Source organism: Ctenocephalides felis, unplaced genomic scaffold, assembly GCF_003426905.1.
Source record: "Ctenocephalides felis isolate EL2017-DRISC unplaced genomic scaffold, ASM342690v1 CF-g0.4_SCAFFOLD_01604, whole genome shotgun sequence".
In the NCBI taxonomy this organism is placed as follows: Eukaryota; Metazoa; Arthropoda; class Insecta; order Siphonaptera; family Pulicidae; genus Ctenocephalides; species Ctenocephalides felis.
The window spans coordinates 2370875-2385108 of NW_020537758.1; the positions used below are offsets into that span (position 1 = coordinate 2370875).

The window sequence follows — 14234 nt, forward strand, 5'->3', positions numbered from 1 at the left end:
AAAATAGTTTAAAATACAATGCTTAAGTTTCACATTATTTATCGTTATAGATATAATATAAAAACATCTTTAGATTAATTTTAATAATTAAATACAATATTAATTACTTATGCTGATTATTTACACAACTTGCCTTAAGTTTCTGCAACTTGCCTTAAGGCACTTACTACTAATTTATTCATAAAATTTAGAACTTATTGTAAATACTATTAGATTAAAATATTATAAATTTGTAATTGGTACATAAAAAAACTTAATAGTGTTAAATAGTTAATAGTAGTAAATATACTAGTATATATATATGTATATATATATATATATATATATATATATATATATAAAGTATTGATTTATTATTATAACACAATATTTAGCTTACCACAGAATTCATTTTCCTCCATCAACTTCTCCCTCGAGGTACATCGTGACTTTCTTATTCCTATTTCAAATGTCGACAAACCCAACCTAATTTACATCAAATCAGTGTCGACTAGTTAGTGATGTTAACTTTTTAAATATTTATAAAATATAACAATATTAATAATAAACTGCATATCAAATTAATGTCATTTATACTCTCTCATTTGTTTTAGTAAAGTATCGTAAAGCAGTGTTGGTGCATCCATGCCCCAGAGGAAGTCGATGTGGTTGAATTGCTTGAAGGGGACCCTGAACATGCCCATTGCTGATTCTCCTAATTGACCGTAGAGACGTTTCACATCCTAAGAAAGGAAATATAGTAATAATAAATTACTTAAATATTTTATAAAGCAACTATTTAAGAAGTTACAAGAGATATAAGAAATAAAGACACAAATCAGTTCGATTTGTGTCTTTATTTTATTATTATTATATTAGTTTTTTTTCTAAAATCAATTATTTTGTTGAAAAAAGCAGAAAGTTCTTTGAATCATTTAAATCGGACGCTTAGTTCTCTCAAAAAGTGCCATTTTTTTAACATTTAGCTCTGTACCTCCGAAACCTCTGGGCCTACCTTTGCCAAAAACTAATCAGCACATCTCCCTATCAATAGGAATCGAATGTTTTTTAAACCATTCAAATCGGTTGATCCGTTCTCTCAAAAACTCGCTTCCTATTTTTTTCACTCTTTGCTCCATATCTCCGTAACGGCTGGACCTGCCTTTGCCAAAAACTAATCAGCACATCTCCTTATCAATAGGGATCGAATGTTTTTTAAACCATTAAAATCGGTTGATCCGTGCGCCCGAAAACGTGGACGAAAAAATGCGGACATACAAAACACACACACACATCCATTTTTCCTGTGGTATGCCAAAATGTTCAGAAACCTTCAAAACGTCGAGAAATGCAAAAATTTTCATTTTCGATTTTCGGCCCATTACTATAACTACCCTACGGGAAGTTAAAAATCAGTTTTTTCAAGTCATTTTTTTCAAAAACGCATTTTTTCAAAAATTTCTAAGTACTCAAAAATCATTTTTTTAAGTTTAAAAAAATCGCTTATAAAAAAAATTTGGCACGGAAAGTTTCAGCAATTTGTCTTAAGGCACGATGCCATACACCACTAGTTCTTCAATTATTTACCTGTGGTCCAGCCAACCAGTCATTGTCCGAATAATGCAATGCAATAGGCAAGGTGATGGCTGATAAATTATAAGGCGGAGGAGTAGCCTGGTTGTACCTTCTCCTGTTCTCGGCAACTCCGTAGTCATAATGTCTGAACCAACCACCTATAAAAATCAAAATAAAAGTTAAATCCGATGAAGATACTACACTGGTATCATATCAATTACCCACTTCCAAAATTCATCTCAGAATAGAGTTAAATTATTAGACAATTTAATTTTCTATATCAATTTCTATTTATTACCGCTATTTATCTCCTGTGCATAATGTATAACAGTCTTGGTGCTGGTGCCTGCAGGTGTATGTCCAATGATAACAGGCAGCAAAGTGCTGTTGAATTGAGCAGCATCAAAACCACAAAAAATGAATACAGTATTTTCACAAATAATCTTCTCAGCTCTCGTTGCTTCGCAACCATACTTGGCAAGAAGTTTTAGCAACTTGTTCTGGGGCAGAAATTGGTTGGCACCGAGGAGACGGATGATAAACTGATGGAAAATAGTATACACATATGAGTAAAAGAAGGTGTTGATGAAGTTGGTGTCTGTTAATACCTCTAAGTTTCTTGACATTGGTGCTAAAAGTCTGATTGGACTCTTGACGTGTCCCATATAGGCAACTGGTGCCAAGGTAAAAGCTGCTTTGAGTTTGGAGTTGAATTCTGGACGACTGCTCAACATCACAAAGGCCATTGTTGTACCCATAGAATGACCTTAAGGTAAAAATAATAATTACAAAATTCCTCGTACAATTTTCTAAATATCTCGACATCTGGTGTCATTCAACTTGTTACTTTCTAAATCGGCGTTGCAATATTTCCTTTTGTCAGGTGTTAATGAATTTAAGGGGCACACCTAGTGTGAAATTTTCAAAATATCATATTTTCAATTTTTCCATATTTCGATAGGTTATACCTTTAAAAATAACATACTAAAATTTTAAATCCATATCTTAGATAGTTTTTGAGTCACAGCCATTTAAAGAGTATATATATATAGTATATAGTATAACGATCATATTATCTTTAAACGCGTTTTTCTCGAAACAGCATTTTTCGAATTTGCTGCAGCGATTACTCAAAAACAAATGATCCGATCACTATCGAATTTATTTTACATGTTTTATATATAGTTCTCCGTACAATGACCTATCGATTTTTTGATCTGATTAAAAATCGAATTTTGGCAGGCCAAAAACGACCAAAATTTTGGGTAAAATTCGAGTATCTTTTTTAAAACGCCGCCATATTGTCAATTTTTTTTTTCGTAAGTCATTTTACACACAATAATATATAGTTTAACGAGAATTTTTTTTTTAGATTTCATCCACATAGAAGGCAGCAGTGAAGGGCCTTTTTTCGCACCGTTGGAGATCGACGATAATTTAAAAAATATTCAATATTTTTCTTCAAAAATTCTACTATGTATTCTTAAAACATTTATAAATATATTCTTAAAATTTTGAAATGATTGTTAAAGTATTTTTTAAATATAAATTCCCAAAAATGACCTTTGTGGTAATAATTCATCCACGTTTCAGAAATAATAAAATTATTAAATAAGATTTTTTTTCCTTACCGACGTAAAGAAGTCTTCCTTCCATGTTCCTGACTTTGTTGATGTAGTCGACGACTGCAGGGATGTCGTAGTATCCCATTTCGTGCCAACTAGAAAAAGAAATAAAAATCTATAAAAATAATCGTCCAAGTTAGTATGCCCAATGAGTTTTACTAATTTCAGCAAGTTTTTGCGATTTAAGTTCTGAAGAGATTTCCTGGTTTTTGGGCTCATTTTAGTGTCTAGAGTGATCAGGGTTGATTGAAACCACCTGTCAACTTCTTTAAATTCGAAAACTTTCACTTTGGTTTTCAATAAAAGCTGCAAACATCAAATGTAGATAATGGATCAACGTTTAGACAAATAACTCCTTTATTTATTCTAGTTGAAAATTTACTTCCTAAACTTCTGCAAGATCTATTGTACTTGCCCTTCTGATTTCAATTTCCTATATTCTCTGTATCTATTAGTTTCTTTTCCACAATCATACCCAGTAAAAAATTAGAAAATTTTGGTATTTTGCAATTCCAATAAATACTTTACCGTAATATTATTAGTGAGTTTAACTAATTAAAGCAAGATTTTTTTCCTGAGATTTAAATTCTGAAGAGATTTCGTGCCAACTAGGAAGAAAATAGGTAATTATAAAAATAAAATTAATAATTGGTCAAAGATCTCTAAATGTTATAGAGATTTGACGTCCAAGTTAGTACGTTTGACTAAGTTCTGCAAGTCTGATCAGGATTTAAATTCTAAAGAAATATCCTAGTTTTTAGACTCATATTAGTATCTGGAAAAATCAGAATCAAATTTTCCTGATTGAAACTACCTATAGGCAAGTTTAATTTTGAAAACCAAGAAAAATTGCAAACATCAAAGGCAGTGACTTATAAAAAAGTAATGTGGTGTTGTCACATGATGGGCCAAGTTTAGAAAATTATTTCTTTTCTTTGCTTTATTTAAAAATTTTGTCCCTGTGATTTTAATTTCCCATATTTTCCTCATCATCTGTCAATTATTTCACAAGAAGTACTATCCAGTTTCTTTTCCTTTCCACAATCATATACAGCAAAAAATTACAAAAATTCTAATAGCGATTTTGTAATTCCAATAAATATTTTGTCGTAATATTATTTTCTTAGTAATTCGTACCTGAATTCCCAAAAGTTATCATCTTCAACACTGTAAGAGACATGGTTCTTCGAATAGGTGTTTCCTCTTGCATTTCCTAACCAGACATCGTATCCTGAATCAGCCAATCTGTAAGCTACAAAAAAATAAAAATTATTAAATATTATTATAAATAATATATTTTATATGAGTATTTTACCTAAGGCTTTTTCTGGTCCTGGAATGATCCAATCGGCAGAGCATCCTAGTAGGCCATGTTGGAGGAGGACTGGTTGCCTGCTATCATCCTAAAATAATAAAATATTTTTTTACAAAGTTTGATATTGTTAAAATGTGATGAAAAATTCCAACTAGTTGGTTTGGTATTTAGCCTTGAGGCAAGTTACATGAACTTCCCGAAATGTGTAAATAATCGACTTAAGCAAAAAAAAATGTGTAAATAATATACTTCATTAATCCTACTTTTAAAAAAAAACGATAATAATTTTAGCAAACTTTGACGAATTTTTAAAATTAAACTACTTGTCGTTAGGCCGTAATATTACAGTAAGTTCTATAAGATCATGATGTATATCGCCAAAAAAATTTCCATGAAAATCGGCTTAAATTTTTTTTCAACAGTTAATTACAAGAAAACGGCTCGGTAGATTTTCACCTAAAATTAATCAGTACCATTCCCAACTAATATCTTTCGAACAGTTTTTGATTTTTTAAAATCGTTCGGTAGGATGAGCTTAAATGTGGACGAAAAGTTTTTTTCAAATTACAAAGAAACGGCTTGGCAGATCGTTGCACAAAACTGACAAACAATAGTCCTCACCGAAATACATCAAATGGCTTTTAAATTTCTAAAATCGGTTCAGGCGTTTTTGAGAAAACGTCGATCAAAAGTCTAATTTTGACAAATGCCAAAAAGACCATACTGATTTTTGCAAACTTTGACGAATTTTTAAAGCTGAACCAGTTGTCGTAGGGCCGTAATATTTTAGTACGATCTAGAAGACTATGGTATCTACCGTCAAAAAAATAATCATAAAAATCGTCGAATTTTTTTTTTAAAAACTTTATTACAAGAAAACGGCCCGGCCGATCTCTACCAAAAACTAATCAGCACGATTCCCAACCAATATCTTTCGAACGGTTTTTGAATTTTCAAAATCGATTCAGAATTGCGGGCTAAAACGTAGACGAAAAATTTTTCACTTTTCTGCCATTTATGAAGAAACGGCTTGGCCGATCGTCGCACAAAACTGACAAACAATAGTTCTCGTCGAGATACATCGAATGGCTTTTAAATTTTTGAAATCGGTCCAGCCGTTTTCGAGAAAACGTCGATTTACGGCAAAAAATCTGTTCACATACACACACACACACACACACACACACACACACACACACATACTTTTTCCAAATTTGGTCTCATTCGATTCAGAATGGCTTGAAACGTCGAGAAAACATAAAATTAGCGAATCGGGTTTTTTGATGAAAACATAAACTTCTCCTTCGGGAAGTTAATAATCGACAATAAAAAATATAAATATTCATTAAGATTTTTTTAGAACAAAAAACATTTTTAGGACAGGTTGCCGCTTTCATCTTAAAATAAAAATCATTTTTTTACAAAGTTTGATATTTTATAAAGTTAAGATGTGATAAAAATTACCAATAATCAACAATAAAAAAATAAAAATATTCATTTACATTTTTTCAGAACAGAAAAAAATTCTTACAGTTTTTTTAACTTCTTCAAGAAGAAATTTATAGATCCCCAGAAAATTTTCAGACTTATTATATATTTAGTGCATTTAAATTAATTTGTTGATATCTACGACTTTATAATTTCATTCTTAATATTTTCTATTAAGATTTGTTATCACTAACAATTTTCTTCAATTTTCAAATTATTTCCAGAACTTTTGTTAGAATATTGTTTTTTATTTTCGACGAAATGTTTGCTAATATTTTCAAGAATTTAATTCAATGTCGAATAACAAAATTTCAATATATATAATATATATATATATATATATATATATATATAAATTGAAAAAAGTTAGAATGTAGATCTTAATTGGCGTTAACGCAGTGATCAACTTTTATTTATGTTAATATAAAATATAAATATATAAACATAAATATCTCTATTGATATATATATATATATATATATATATATATATATATATATATATATGCAAATAAAATCAATTAGATGTGTGGGAATGTTTTTTCAAACATTCTAATTCACTTTTTAAGAGAAATGTCGACCTTGAATAAATGATCTTTCCAATTTATGCTAATTTATTGATACATTTATAAATAAATAAATAAACCAACATATATATATATATATATATATATATAATTAAGTGCAATATTGTATATAGATAACTATTTATCAAAAGTTTCTATCACGGTCAATATGCATAAGTGAATGTATTTTGATAAAGATTCTTGAAAAAAAAATTAAGAAAAATGTTTATATGATGAATAAATATTATCATATTATCAATTAATTATTAAAATGAAGATGTCTTCGTTATATTAATTATACTAATACTGATACTTAGTGCAACATTTTTTATCACAAAATAAAATTAAACTGTGAAATGATTAAGGAATATTTGAATAGTAAAATCAAATTTATAAATAGATAAATATATACAATTTATAATTAAGTAAAAAAATAAATAAATAAATTTATTTGGGAACAGAATAAATATATGAAATGCAAACAATAAATGAATGAATAATTAAATATTTATATGAAGAGATAAGTTTTAGTAAATGATTATACTGAAAATATGAATGAATAAACAAATAAATAATCAATAAATGAATAAAACCATAATTTATTAAATATATTGAAAAAAAAACGAAATGTTATATATAAATACATAAATAATTCAATTGAAAAAGAATAAATATATTAATTGAAGAAAGAAGATTTTAATTTGATTGAGCATCAAATAAATAAAAGAACCTCCAAAAGATGTATAAGTTTAATAGATAATTTTATAAACAAATTAATAAATAAGTTTAAAAAACAAAGTAAAATATAAAAAAATAATTAAATGATTTGGTGAAAGTTAATTAAAAAAATGTTACATGAGGGAATAAATGAATGAAAAATTAACTAACCAAAGTTAATCGAGTTACATCGAATTTTAAACTATTTAAATCGGTTCAGCAGTTTTTGAGAAAACGACGATATAAGGTCAAAAATCTGTTCACACACACACATGCTTTTTTCAAATATGGTCTCATTTGATTCAGAATGACTTGAAACGTCGAGAAAACCATAAAATTAGCAAATCGAATTTTTTGATAAAAACATAAACTTCTCCTTTGGGAAGTTAATAAACAAATAAAAACATTCTAAAAAAACTTCTAAAAAAATATATGGATACATGCACAAATAAAATATTTAAAGTTTAAAGTTAATAAATAAACAGATAAATGCAATAACTTTCCAAAGGAGAAGTTTGTTTTCATCAAAAAAATCCGATTCGCTAATTTTATGTTTTCTAGACGTTTCAAGCCATTCTGAATCGAATGAGACCAATTTTGGCAAAAGTATGTGTGTGTGTGTGTTTATGTGACTAAATAAATTAAGCAGATTACTTGATGAACAGTTATACAATTAAATAAATAATTAAAACTAGAACTAAAAGTAAATAAATCTAAATATATACTAGATAACCCGACAGACGTTGTCCTGTACCCACATCTACGTTTTTTTCAATATCCTATACTAATATTTACCGTTCAGTTAAAAATAATAATTATTGTTTTTCGAATTACTATTTACACCAATATATGAGTGATGTTAAATGTAGAACTGCTTCAAATAAAATGATGATTCCCAATTCCCACAGTTAACATACTTTAATTATCCCTTTAACAAATATCAAAATATGTTCAATAAAATTGTACATTAAAAATTATCCACTGCAATTTATAGAACAAATTTCCAATAGCTCAATTCATTTTAATGCCAAGGGTTATCCAATATTTTTAGTCATACCTATAGATGTGGATGTATAAATGAATGATTGTTTGTTTATTCACGACTAAAACATTGATTTTGTGTAATAGAAAAATAATAAAAAGCAATAATTAGTCAGAAGAAAACCTTGAATTTTCATCTATACACCTTTATACGCATCTTATAATCTCGTATAATAATGAGAAATTGCTTGTTGTTTTTAAATAGATTTTTTATCATAAAATCATGAGCTTTTTGAAAATCATTTGTACTAAAGTTGTGGTATTTTCTAGAACCCATCAAGATTTCTTAAAACCAAGTTAATTCTATATATATATATATATATATATATATATATATATATATATATATATATATATTAGGGTGGTCCTTAACAGGGTCATTTTCGAATTTCCTTGCTCCCAGGGGCCCAAATGGTTCCAAACAGATAAAAAACAATTCTCTGAAAGTTTTAGCTCTTAATATTAGCGTTTAGATAGAGCGCAATTCAATCAAAGTTTTGTATGGAAATAGCATGGAAAAATTTTCAAAAATTTTAAAAATGTTTTTTAGATGCAATTTAGCGAACAAATGAATGAATAAAACTCATTTGTAAGTTGTACCTAAAACATTTTTTTTAAATATTCAAAATTTTTTCCATGCTCTTTCCATACAAACTTTGATTGAATTGCGCTCTATCTAAACGTTAATATTAAGAGCTAAAACTTTCAGAGAATTGTTTTTTATCTATTTGGAACCATTTGGGCCCCTGGGAGCAAGGAAATTCGAAAATGACCATTTTAAGGACCACCCTAATATATATATATATATATATATATATATATATATAATGATGTAACTTCCTACCTGGTCGTTGGTGCAGCCCCTGCCGCACCTGATCCGATGCACCGTCAGCAGGTAACCGTCTTCCGTCTGGACGACATGCGCTTCCGCAGGATATCCGTGACGCTTTATTATGTCCGGCTACGAGAGAAAAAAAAATCAGGAATTAGGCAAACAATCGAGACAATAGAATAATAAAACCAACAACACTATACAAAATTTCTCTTGCACAACCACAATCCAACCAGTTGATTGTTAGTCATTATTGGGGTCAATTTTTTACATTGCCAAATATTTGTCGTTTAATTATGACTGTTTTCCGTAGGAAATGTTCGAAGAGCTACATTTTTTATGAAATTCTACAAATTAAATATTTCACGACAAACACAGACGAGCGGTCGCGTATTGTTTTGCAATAGTACAAGAAATTAGCATAGGCGCTAAAAAAAACTCTTTTTTGTCGGTTTGTTGAAAGAATTAATCGAGAATCGGACAACGCACGTTGACCTGTTTAAAAAAATAGATAGAATATAATAAAACTAATTTTATCTTTGTCTTGAATTTTTTTCTTAACACCTATAAATTAAAAAAAATGTCAGCGTTATTTATGTTTCATAAATTTCCAAAAAAAACGTAAAGATAAATATTTATTTCCAAAACAACTTGTTTGGGAACCATTCTAACCTGCACACAAGATTTCAGATTCTAAAAAAAGAACTCTACTGACGAGCAAACTGAGTCTAGAAAATACAAAGAAAAACATGAATTTATTAACGAGAATTGTAGAAAATATATAAGGACTCTACAGACGAGCAAAAGAATCTAAAATATGAAAAAAAGCATATTTTTACTGTTTTTTAAGATGAAATGATGACTGTACTAACAAGTAAATATTTTTCAACCTGAATAATAAAAATAGGACTCTACTGACGAGCAATCTAAATCTCGACAGGAACCAAATCTATTATCCGAAAAATTAAAAAAAGGGACTATACTGATTAGTAAACAAAATTTATACATAAAACAAAACAAATTATACACTAACGGACAATTTAAAGAAAAATATCTAAAAAATAATGTAAGGACTCTACTGACGAGAAAACTGAATCCCATCATAAAAAAATGTTGTAGTGACAATGTGATTGAAAAAGATTTGATTGAAAAAGATTTGATTGAAAAATATAAAAGAGGACTCTACTCACGAGCAAAATATATTATACAAAAAATATCCAGGCTCTATATTTTTGCAATCACTATAATATGAAGTCCACGTTCCGACTAATTTTATTCAAAATTTCCATATACAAAAGTATTTAACAAATTAGACTAAATTGACGTAGATTTTATCTTGATTTTACTGAAATGAACAAATAAAAGTGTCCGGATTAAAATTCGCAAGTTATTTGATCAAATGTGAAAAAACGTCCTAAATCCAAGTACTGTTATCTACAAGTCCGTGATTCAAATAAGAATTATTTAGAATTTTAATATGCAAGTGTATATAACAATTTATACTAAATATCAGTAAATTTTATCTAGGTTTTACTTATATAAAAAAGTAAAAATGTCTAGAAAAAAATTTACAAGTTCATCAAATACATCAAATATCTACAGGAATCCGATCAGGAGTCTATCTTAAAAACAGAATGTTACTAACGAGCAAAGTGAAGATCGATTTGTTCCTAAAACTAACAAAATGCTACATTAAGAACATAACTCTTCACGGATCAAAGACACGGACTATATATAAGATAAACTGAAAAAATTCTATATGTGGTGATAAACAGGAAAGACAAAAATCGTTAGATGAATATTAAAGTAGAGATCAAGAAGTGCTGAAAAAGATAAATTGGACCGACCAGATGACAATTGAAGATGATCTGCAAAGAATAAACTCTACTGACTGAACAAAAATGAATTGGACTCATATTAGTGCTAAAGAAGATAAAACTGAAGAACAGATGTTGCAAAAGTTGCATCACCAAAGAAAATACTGCGAAGTGATCAAAGACGTTCCAAGAAAAAGATAATGGTACATTGGAAATTCCTCGGTCTGAAAAAACTAAGTTTCAACTAATTCTGAGAAAAAAGTTGCTTGAAAACTAAAATAAACTTGGAAGCTGTACTTGATGCAGATTGTACCAAAAGGGTATTATAAAAATCAAAGACACGGAAACACCAAGTCAACAGTTTCGATTTCATTCAATTCGCATAAATCATAATAACCGACCTAATAATTCAATTCCTAATTCTGTTATCCAATTTTTACAATCAGCAAAATAGCCCAGGGGCCCCACGGACGAGTCTGGAGCCCGTTCTGGAAGGCACGAGCCCCTCTCGAGACACGTTTTATTCGTGTTTTGCATTTTAATGTCGCAACGTGTTCGGTCTTTAATCAAAACCCAATCATTGGAAAGTTTAATAAATAATACACACAAAGAATTTGTATATATGTATTTAATTTAATATATATGTATCGATCTATTGATCTGTTGCGAACGTTTTGAATATTTTGAAACGATTATTAATTAATTACAAAATATAAAAAAACTAAGACGAGGTCTCTCGAAGGTCGCAGAGAAAATGGATATATATATATATATATATATATATATATGTATTTAATTAAGTATTCAATCAAGTGGCCAATTAATAATTTATGTATTTACTAATTTGCGGTTTATTTTTTCAAGCAATCATATTACTTATATGTTCATAAATTCATATATTTTCTCAATCTTCTGTTTATTTATATATTAATTTAAATTTATTTATTTCTTGGCCCATTTACTTATTTATTTATATTATTTTTCATATGTAATTAACTGGTACAAAATATCCCAATTATTCCACAAAAAGCAAAAAAAATATCCAAGTCATAATGTACAAGTCCGTGTTCCGACTAGTTTTATTCAAAATTTCAATATGCAAGTGTATGAAACAATTTATACTAAATTTTAGTAAATTTTATATAGTTTTTACTAAAATAAATAAATAATAGTGTCCGGAACAAATTTTCCGGACTTTCTGAAATTTCCTAAATCCAAGTATTGTTATCTACAAGTCCTTGATTCACATAAGAATTATTCATAATTTTAATATACAAATGTATATAACAATTTATACTTAATATTAGTACATTTTATCTAGTGTTTACTAATGTAATTAAATTAAAATGTTGAGAACAAAATTTCACAATTAATCGACAAAATGATTCGACTAGTTTTTCTCAAAATTTTAATATAAAAGGGCAAATAATAATTTATACTAAATTATAGTAAATTTCATCTAGTTTTTGTTCACACAAATAAATAACAGTGTCTAGAAAAAAATTTCCAAGTTATTTGACAAAATGTAAAAAAATGTCCCAAAACCACTTAAAACTAATTATCAAACTCAAATCTGCGTTTCAACTACAAATTATCCAAAATTTTGGTATCCAAGTGTATATTACAATTTATACTAAATTTTATATAGTTTTTACTGATATTAACAAATGAAAGTGTATAGAACAAAATTTCCGAGTTATTTGACAAAATGTAGAAAAATGTCCCAAATCAACAAATCGATGATTAACGAATGAAATAAAAATTATTTAAAATTTTAATATCAAAGTTTATATAACAAATAATACTAAATTTTAGTAAATTAAATAATTTTGAACTTTTGATAATAGAACAACTTGGCGTACTATAAAAATAAAGAATTTTTCATCTTAAATGGACAACTAACACATTTATGCATATATTTCTTAAATGCTTTATAACTTTTGTAATATGCGTTTAATATAAATAAAATATTTGGCAAATTTGTTTAAAATTAAATAGTTGATAATGTTTACTAATACCAAAACACTCTGCAATAACTCTGTATACTCATAAATATCAATATAATATGGAAATGCCAATTAATATTGATATAACACGTGTTAGTTATTGAAACTTTAATTTCACATGTCAGGATATATAGAAATAAATTTAATATATATATATATATATATATATATATTAAAAATGATTTTCCATAATGAAAACGACCTTTGAGTTTGTTTGCAAAATCAGTTCGTGTTCGAACAATTAGTGAGTCTGAGAACTGACACTATTAGCCGGTTCTAGTTCAAGAACAGTTTCTTGTTTTTTTCAAGAACATTTTGTACATAACATTCTGAAAAAAAAATCGTTTCAAAAAAATACAATCTTGTATCATTATTTTTTGTACTAAAAAAAGTGTATTTTCGCAGCTCTATTAATTTATAAACCTATCTTTGAATGAATTTGCTTTATTTTGAGTCAGTTTTCTCTTTAAAGTATTTACCTTAATCCGCCTATATTATTTTTGTGTAATACTTAAGATTATATAACAGTTTCTCTACGGTTCAGTGTCAAGATAAAATCATCTTGAAATTGAGAAACTTCGAGTGTTTTATTACGACAATAAACGCATTGTGAATAACTGTGTCGACAATGTACCTACTTAAATCCACATTTGTAAACGAAATTGTTATATAATATTAAACAAATAAAATAAAATTTATATTCGAACGCAAAAGACGCACGAGCCAAAAATTATTGTAGATTCGTGGTTTTTAACCATAACCAATAAATTATTTATATAATCCAATTTAACAATAACATTACGTGCTACATAAAAATTAAACAAATCCATTTAAAAAAAGATCTATGCATTCATCAAATGAATCACGAATAAAATCTCTATTATTCACACTCACGTGATTCATCCTGTTTTTAAACTAAATATATATCAGGCCATTAAAAATGACGTGTTCTAGTAACTATTATTATTATTATTAATGAACTGATAATGAATTTTAAACAAATTGTTATTTATTGAATATAAAATGCGCACACATGATGTGTAAGGCCTAAGGTCAGAAAAGAGTCAAAGGTTTTTTCTAGTAATTGCATAATCATTTGCGTATGAGATTATATTGATGGAGTTGATTTGAATAATTGCTTTTGTTTAGAATTTAAATTATTTTAATTATAACAGCTAGTAATAATGTACGTTGAGAGTTAATAATAAAATCCTTACAGTTTCGATCGACTAAATATTTTTATATGTTTATCATTTATTTTTTTATTAATTCCT

The 14234-nt window shown here is 27.7% G+C and overlaps 1 protein-coding gene across 1 annotated transcript in view; it reads right to left on the minus strand.

Annotated features, from left to right (window-relative positions):
- Window positions 1-566: 566 nt before the first annotated feature.
- Window positions 567-14234, minus strand: part of LOC113374027 (lipase 3-like) — a 68950-nt gene continuing 55282 nt past the window's right edge. Inside the window, exons 8-15 of the mRNA XM_026614275.1 lie at window positions 9170-9266; window positions 4495-4578; window positions 4317-4431; window positions 3186-3274; window positions 2163-2320; window positions 1853-2096; window positions 1567-1712; window positions 567-722 (exon numbers count right to left, since the gene is read on the minus strand). Of these exons, the coding sequence (XP_026470060.1) occupies window positions 567-722; window positions 1567-1712; window positions 1853-2096; window positions 2163-2320; window positions 3186-3274; window positions 4317-4431; window positions 4495-4578; window positions 9170-9266 (1089 nt within the window). The remainder of the gene's footprint in view (window positions 723-1566; window positions 1713-1852; window positions 2097-2162; window positions 2321-3185; window positions 3275-4316; window positions 4432-4494; window positions 4579-9169; window positions 9267-14234) is intronic.